The sequence below is a fragment of the Dasypus novemcinctus genome, chromosome 8 (genome assembly GCF_030445035.2).
Source record: "Dasypus novemcinctus isolate mDasNov1 chromosome 8, mDasNov1.1.hap2, whole genome shotgun sequence".
In the NCBI taxonomy this organism is placed as follows: domain Eukaryota; kingdom Metazoa; phylum Chordata; class Mammalia; order Cingulata; family Dasypodidae; genus Dasypus; species Dasypus novemcinctus.
This window is the reverse complement of record NC_080680.1, coordinates 80,518,291-80,526,625: the sequence shown is the minus strand read 5'-3', so window position 1 is coordinate 80,526,625 and position 8,335 is coordinate 80,518,291. Positions and strand designations below refer to the sequence as shown.

General features: G+C 55.9%; 1 protein-coding gene across 4 annotated transcripts; it reads left to right on the top strand.

The window, feature by feature from the left end:
* Positions 1–437: 437 nt before the first annotated feature.
* Positions 438–8,318, top strand: TPM2 (tropomyosin 2). 4 transcript variants are annotated; one of them, XM_004457321.5, is made up of 9 exons: positions 438–681; positions 1,071–1,196; positions 4,453–4,586; positions 4,684–4,801; positions 4,898–4,968; positions 5,401–5,476; positions 5,653–5,715; positions 5,870–5,939; positions 7,028–8,318. In XM_004457321.5, the coding sequence occupies exons 1-9, from the start codon at positions 568–570 to the stop codon at positions 7,108–7,110; spliced, it is 855 nt and encodes a 284-aa protein (XP_004457378.1). In that variant the 5' UTR covers positions 438–567; the 3' UTR covers positions 7,111–8,318. The 4 variants fall into 4 exon arrangements, with proteins under 4 accessions (XP_004457378.1, XP_004457380.1, XP_004457381.1 ...); XM_004457323.5 differs by having other exon boundaries at positions 457–681; positions 8,168–8,318; XM_004457324.5 differs by lacking the exon at positions 5,401–5,476 and adding an exon at positions 5,086–5,161 and having other exon boundaries at positions 457–681; positions 8,168–8,318.
* Positions 8,319–8,335: the final 17 nt, after the last annotated feature.

Here is an 8,335-nt window from a genome sequence, read left to right as displayed (position 1 = left end):
CAAGAGACATTTAATCCGGGGGGATTTATAGGAAACTTCTAAATTAAGGGCAGCGGCTGCCGCAGCTTAGGGGGGGGGCACACCGTTCCCCGCGCCCAGGCAGCTGCGGTGAGCTCACGCCCCGAAATAGGCCCAGGGGCCTCTGCCGCAGCTGCCGCAGGGCCGGGCTGTCACTCAGAGGAAGCGCCGAGCCCCCAGCCCGAGGGTCTCAGCCCCTCTGCAGCCGCAGGGCTTCTCCAGCCGACCTTGCCGACTGCTTTCCCTTCCGACGGCTCTGGGGGAGGCGGAGCCCCAAAGGGGGCGGTCCCGAAGGGGTGGGCCCAGGGGGCGGCCGCGACCCCCCCGCCCGGCGGTGCTTCTGCCCCTACAAGGTTCGGGCCGCCGTGGGGGAGGGTCCGGGCCCTCGGCTCCGCCCGGCCCCTCCCCGCCTTTTAGGCGCCCGCGCGGCTGGGCCATCCCAGTCCGGCTCGGTCCTCCTTGCCCGCCGCCCGTGCACGGTCCGCGCAGCCCGCCCAGTCTGCCCAGTGCGCACCGCCTGTCGGGCCCGGCCCTCCCCCCACCGCAGCCATGGACGCCATCAAGAAGAAGATGCAGATGCTGAAGCTGGACAAGGAGAATGCCATCGACCGCGCCGAGCAGGCCGAGGCCGACAAGAAGCAAGCTGAGGACCGCTGCAAGCAGGTGGGGGCCCTGGGACCGGTGCAGACCCCCTACCCCCCCCCCCCAGGGGACCTCTGTCCTGTGTCCCCTAGCCTAGGGCCTGCTCTCCAAGGCTGGAGATCTCCAGGCCCAGTGTGGGGGCCCAGACTTTCTCAGTGAGTAGCCCAGGGCTCACCCATCATTTGCAGGGCAATGATGGGCCCTGCTCCTTGGGGCTGGAAGCTTTCTCTACCTCCACCAGGTGCCCCAGCATCCCTGACTGTCCCTTCTCTGCTATCCCTCTTCCTCCCACCAACCTCCAAATATAACTTGCTACCACCACCCCCCCCACACACACACACACACTCCTGCCTCCTTCCTGGGCCTGGGGCCCTGCCCAGGCCTGTCTGACCCAGGCCTCTCTGTCCCAGCTGGAAGAGGAGCAGCAGGCTCTCCAGAAGAAGCTGAAGGGGACTGAGGATGAGGTGGAAAAGTATTCTGAATCAGTCAAGGATGCCCAGGAGAAACTGGAGCAGGCCGAGAAGAAAGCCACTGATGTGAGTGTGGGCCTGGGGCGCTGTAGGAGGAATTTGTGCACGGTGCAGGGGGCTGTGGGCATGGGGATGAGGCAGAAGGACGCCTAGATCTCCCCAGCATCCAGAACAGAAATGGTTTCCTCTGAGGAACCCGTGTTTGGGCAGACTTGCACAAAGAATCCTAAACAGTGGATAAATCTAAACCACCTACCACTTCCTCTAGAGGATTTAGCTTTGTAAGTCTCTTGGTTCCAGCTCTTAGACTGTGCAGTGATCAAGCGGTGAGTCATCATGGGGGTGGGTGGTGTAAGAATTTACCATCAACCTCAATCTTTCAGCTGAAAATGGAGAGGAGACTGCAGCTACATTTGTGAGGCATGAGGGGGATGTGGGTTTGAGGTGCTAGTGGGCAGGAGGAGAGGAGAAGACTCCTAAGCTGGGGCCCGAACTTGAGTTACACTCCTGAGGGGCCTTTAGAAATTCCTGGCCTTGATCCCTGGCTCCAGCAGCCCTGCTGAGCACTGGGGCCCCAGCTCAGGTTCTAATGGCTCCTCATTTACCCTCATTAAACTGTCAACCTCGAGACCATGCCAGGCCACAGGGCAGAGGATCAGGGTCACAAATGCCAAGACAGCTGCCTTGGCTGGTCCTGCCCACTCCCTACCCCTAACCAGACTTCTCCACTTCATGCCATTTCTAACCTCCACCCTGAGGTAGGAGAATGGCCAGGTGACTTTGACCACGGTACTTTTGCCATTCTCTGCCTCGAGTTTCCCGTTGGCCTTCTGCCTCTGGTTTGGGTATATGGGTGGATTAGTGTCAAACCTAGTCTGAATACCAGAGATGGCACCACTGTTTGTGTCAACCGTTCCCCGTGTTCCCCAAACCCCCAAGGTTGGGCCTCTCTGACCTCCAGTCTTCAGTTGAGGTTCACCAGCCCTGGCACTTAGGAGGCAACCGACCTACAGCTGCTAGGGAAGACGACCCTGGACATCTGACACTCTATAAATAACCAAGGCCCAGTGCAGCTGGAGGCAGGACTGGAAACCCAAGGAGCTGGGTGGGGGCAGGAGGGGAGGAGGGGTGGAAAAGGACAGAGCCAGGGAAGCAGGGCAGCCATGCCAGGACTAGATATGAAACACTGCCCAAACTTACTGTGTGACCTTGAATACAGAGCTTAAACCTACAAGGGCCTCAGTTTCTCTTGTCTCTCTTGCTTCCCATGTGTCCAGTGGAGACAGTGGTGCCTGCCCTATGGTTAGAGAGCAGCACTCATAGTGGGAGAGAGCTTGGGGAGCGGGAAAGGGCAACCGCACCGAAGGTTAGCCCTGTGATGAGGACCCCAGGACTTCCCAGACTTTCCCGAGTTATTCCTACGCCCCACAACCATGAAGAGCGTTTTCCTTTTACAGTCTCCATCTCTCTAGAGTAGTCCCCCAGTGTCCCCTAGACTCATTCTTCCCAACCCCCAGTGCTGTCGCCAGAATCCTTCCACACTGAGTCATCAGGCGCTGTGCCCACCGTGGGCTCTTTTCATTCTGAGTGGCCAAGCTCCAGGTGCTGAAGGCACCTGGACCAGCTACAGTCTACATTCTATATATGGTGCTGTGCTCACCCTGCCCTACAGTACCAGCCAAGTCCACCCCCTTTGCCCCGGTGCTGCACATTCCTTTATCGGTGTCTGTTCCCCTACTCTGGTCCTTTCTCCATTCCTTTCCTAAATCTTAGGGTCCATGTGTCTTTGAGGAAGAGACAGGATTATCTAATGTTCATGGAGTGCTGACTGCAGAAAATGAGCTCAAGTGCTTTCTGTATATTGTTTTACTTTTCCTCAAATTTGGTGTATCATCAATCTCTTGGGAGCTATAAAAAAAATTTTTTTTTAAACCATTAAGATTCCCAAGTCCCCTCCATGGACATTCCAATTCAGTAGATCCAGCATGGAGCTAGAGAACGTGTTTAGTTTTATAAGCCTCCCAGATGGTCCTGTTGATTAACCGAGTATTAGAAGCACTGCTGTAGCTCAGAATAGCCCTATGAAGGAGGAACTGTTATTGTCAGCTCCAATTTATAAAGGAGGAAACTGAGGCTTAGAGAGGCTAAACAAGTTGTCCAAGGTCACAAGTGTTGAGTGGCCGAGCCATGGCTTGGAGACAACAGTCTGATTCACAGCTGATTCTTTTAATTCCAAACCTCACTGTGTCTCTTGTTTTCATGTATTAGGGCCCTCCTTGCTCTGTGCGGGCTCATTTTCTTGAGGTATCATCAGTTTTCATGGACCTTCTCCAAAACTTCCAGGGTTTTGCCGCCATATTGCAAGATCGGGGTCTGAGTAACTGTCACTCACTGCCCCTGCCCCGCCCCCAGCTGCCTCTCAGCCTCCACAGGGAGCCCTTCCCTATAGTCGCAGGTTTGGCTGGCCCTGGACCCCTTGCTGGGAGTCTGCCTGGCAGCTGGTGACATCACAGAGCTTGCTTCTGTGATTGGCTATTCTTGGCCCCGTGCCGTCTGGTTGGCCTAAGCCCTCCCATCTCTGTGCTGTGGAGGAATGAGACTTGGAGTGTTCTCAAAGGGAACAGAGGGACCTATATGCAATTAATCCTCAGTAGGCTATGCACAGTTCCAGAAGAGGGGCGTGGAGCTTGTCCAGAAATGATGCTTTTGCCTGGAGCAGAGTTTGACAAAAGATAGTAGTTTAGGAGAAAAACACATTGAAGTTTTGGAAGCCGGGAAGCCTAGATTCTTTCTAATGAGAGCCTTACCATCCTCTGAGGCCTCTATAATCTCCATCCAAGGTAGGCAAAGCCTTTTTTCTTTTTAATTAATTAATTAATTAAAATTCCTCTCCCCTTCCCCACCTCCCTCCCCGCCCCAGTTGTCTGCTCTCTGTGTCCATTCACTGTGTGTTCTTCTATGTCCGCTTGTATTCTTATCAGCAGCACCCAGAATCTGTGTCTCATTTTGTTGTGTCATCTTGCTGCATCAGTTCTCCATGTGTGTGGTGCCACTCCTGGGCAGGCTGCACTTTTTTCGAGCTGGGCACTTCTCCTTACAGGGCGCACTCCTTGCGCATGGGGCTCCCCTACATGGGCGATACCCCTGCGTGGCAGGGCACTCCTTGCGCGCATCAGCACTGCGCGTGGGCCAGCTCATCACACCGGTCAGGAGGCCCTGGGTTTGAACCTTGGACCTCCTGTGTGGTAGGCAGAAGCCCTATCCATTGGGCCAAATCCATTTCCCAACAAAACCTTTCTGACTTCTGACCTTTGACCCACAGGCCGAGGCAGATGTGGCCTCCCTGAACCGCCGCATTCAGCTGGTAGAGGAGGAGCTAGACCGGGCGCAGGAGCGCCTGGCCACAGCCCTGCAAAAGCTGGAGGAGGCTGAGAAGGCGGCTGATGAGAGTGAAAGGTGGGCAGGGCGGGTCCTGAAGGCTGGACCAGGGAGTGGGGAGGGAGCCACCTCTGCTCATGCTGACCCCACCCGCACCCCTCTCCCTGCCCCTCAGAGGAATGAAGGTCATTGAAAACCGGGCCATGAAGGACGAGGAAAAGATGGAGCTGCAGGAGATGCAGCTGAAGGAGGCCAAGCACATCGCTGAGGATTCAGACCGCAAATATGAGGAGGTGACAGCCCTGCCCCACTTCCATCTCACTCCAAAACCCCAGATACCCCCGGTCATTCACCATTGATCTAGTCCTTCTGCTCCTGCCCCACCCCAGGTGGCCAGGAAGCTGGTGATCCTGGAAGGAGAGCTGGAGCGCTCAGAAGAGAGGGCTGAGGTGGCTGAGAGGTAAGGATGGCTGAGCCGCGGTGGCTGCTGGGCATTCAGCACGGTGGGGAGGCAGGTGCCCAGGCCTGGGGCCACAGGGACAGATCCTGTCCTCTGACCCCTGCCTGCTGCCCCCAGCCGAGCCAGGCAGCTGGAGGAGGAACTTCGAACCATGGATCAGGCCCTCAAGTCCCTGATTGCCTCAGAGGAGGAGGTAGTGACCTCTCTGGGCTGTGGCGCCTTCTCTCAGCTCATCTTCCCCTTCCTCTCAGGCTGCTCACTCCTACCTACTGGGGGTTGGGAGGGGCCTGGGGCTTCCAGCTCTGCCTGCTGTCACTCTCACAACTTTGCTCTTTTCTTCTCTCCTCCACCCCTCCCCTGCTGTGCCTTCTCCACTGTCTCACCCCACTGTGCCCTCACATCCCACCCACCCTGCCACACACCCCCCTGCAGTAAATGTGGGGACCTAGAGGAGGAGCTGAAAATTGTTACCAACAACTTGAAATCCCTGGAAGCCCAAGCAGACAAGGTAGAGGGGTGTAGAGGGGCAGTGAGATTGGGGGTCCTACAGGGGAGGCAATGGGTCCAGGCAAGGGGGCCTGGGTGTTCAATGGAGAAAAGATTACGATTAGCTTGTGGGGCTCAGTGGAGAGACGAAGGACTGGTGGAGGCCATGTACTGATAGTGTGTGTATGTCCCTAAAAGTATTCCACCAAAGAGGATAAATATGAAGAGGAGATCAAACTGCTGGAGGAGAAGCTGAAGGAGGTAAGAGGCTGCTTCCAATTCCCAGCCCCTCTTAAGTCACCCTAATCCCTGCCAGAGACTGTGGCAGGCAATTTGGACGTAGAGATGGGACGGTGGGTTGACTTAGGTGATGGTCTCCGGGGGGGGTCTAATTTTTTTTGCCGTTATCCCCGAGGCTGAGACCCGAGCAGAGTTTGCTGAAAGATCCGTGGCAAAGTTGGAGAAAACCATCGATGACCTGGAAGGTAAAAGGGATATGCCCCCTTGAAACCTTTCTGGCAGATCCACACCCCCATGATGTAACTCTGTCCCTCACCTGCCCATCCCATCCCATCCCATCATCCACTGGTTAACTAGGGTACCCGCCTGCCCCAGACTCCACGGACTCAAGAAGCTGTCATTAGCCTCTGCACATCAACTCCAGTGCTTCTCACCCCTAAGCATGAGGGAGAATCACCCAGAGAGGCTTTAAAATGCAGATTCCTGGGCCCTCCTCAAGGAGACTGAGGACTTCAGCTCCCTGTTAAAGCTGCTGCTGCTCCACAGAACACTACACTTTGCATAACCCCAGTGCTTCTCACCCCTAAGCATGAGGGAGAATCACCCAGAGAGGCTTTAAAATGCAGATTCCTGGGCCCTCCTCAAGGAGACTGAGGACTTCAGCTTCCTGTTAAAGCTGCTGCTGCTCCACAGAACACTACACTTTGCATAACCCTGATCTAGATAAAGTAATGTCCACACGTGTGTGACACGATAGGCTCTTACTGAATAGAGACCTATTTGAGTTAACACCTAGGCTCACAGGACAACAGGAAATACTATTTTAAGCTAGATTTGGGGAAAACAAGCATCCAGGTATTTGCTAGTCTGTGGCTATTTCTCCCCTATTATCAACAACATTGTGCAGAAAGCTGTCTTACCTTTTTATCTTATGAGAACCCTTGCTTCTGGCCTTCTCAGGCAAGCCTCAATTCTATCTCCAACCTTAGGACTTTAGACCTTTACTGGCTCACAAGCACCCTCTCCCCTTCCTCTGAAGGAAGCATCCCTACTTATCCAGAGCCCTGTGCCCCCAGGTCCTTGGGGGAGGCTGGAGCTCCCTGAGGAAGAACCAGTTTGGAGCACAGAGAAGGACAAAAGAGAACTTGGGGTGCAGAGGGGGGGGAGGGAGCCCTGGCAGACCTGTGCTCTGGCCCGTCTCTCTCACTGTCCTTGTCCATCTCTCTCTGATTTCTTTTTCTCTTTCCATTGCCCTCGCTCCTTCCTTTCCTCTCTCCTTCCATTCCCTCCCTCCCACACTCCCACCTGGCCCCCCTCCCGCTGGACCCCCCAGACGAAGTCTATGCACAGAAGATGAAGTACAAGGCCATCAGCGAGGAGCTGGACAACGCACTCAATGACATCACCTCCCTCTGAGCCCCACTCCAGTGTGGTGCCCTCAAGCCCCTTCTCTCCTCTCCTTTCCATTCTCTCTTCGGGGAGGGGAGCAGACGGAAGGAGCAAACATCGTTGACATTGCACAGCCAGGCTGGGAGCAGCCTAGGGAGAGCTCCCATCACATCCACCCCCATCCTGGCACTTGCTTCATCCTTCTCTCCACCTGCTCCCCCCCACCAGCCGGCATCCACCTCTCTTTGCTGCTTAATAAACTCTCAACTTGGTCTTCATGCTGTCTTCCTGCCCTCCAGAGAGCACTGCCGTCACCCCCGTGGAGCACTAGTTCACTCCTGAGACCCCTGGCTCTTAAAGAACCCGCAGTCATGTGACCCTCCCCACCAAGCCACTCACGAGCACCGTGGCCCACACTGAAACCCGTCCCAGCTCTCACTGCTGCATGTGGGCACATGTGTCCCCTCCAAGCACCATGACCCCCACTCGTGCCTCATGTGGGCACATGTGTCCCCTCCAAGCACCATGATCCCCACTCGTGCCTCCGAGACATGCCCTCCTGCAGCCCCCAGGCCTGTCACTGACCTTGGAGCACGTAGCTGGGCTTTGAGGATCTAATGGAATGTCTGGAAAGGAAATGGGGGGAGGGGTGAGAAGAGTGTGAAAGGTCTGGGATGAAGCTCGGAAAAAACGCAGATGCCAGCAACACGGGGCTTTCACTGCAGCTGCAGGTCTGTTTTCTGCTTCGTGTCTGTCTGTCCGGCCCTCCCTTTCCTGGCTCAGTCTTATTCTTTACTTCTGTTTCCAACTTTCATAAACCTTCCAAAGAAGTAGACCAAATGAGTTTCTGACTCAGGCCTTCCCCTCCCACCTCCCCGGCTCCTGCCCCCACCCTGGGGCCCTGAGGAGTCCCTCCGTCTCCGTCCTGTTTTTGCCCCTGCCTTGGGGCCATCGGAGCCCTGAACCCTTGCCTCCCTGTGTCTCCAAGTCTGCCTGTCACCTCCCCCTGGTCCGTGTCTCCTGTCCCCCTTGTCCCTTCCTCCTGCTTTCCTTCCCCCTCCTCACGTGCTGCTTCCCCTCACAGAGACCTTGGCCAGTGCCAAGGAGGAGAACGTGGAGATTCACCAGACCCTGGACCAGACCCTGCTGGAACTCAACAACCTGTGAGGGCGGCCCTGCTCCTAGCCAGGCGTTAGTTGCCGCCCCCCACCCAATAAAAACTGATCTTACCAGCATCGCAGCACCCAGTAAG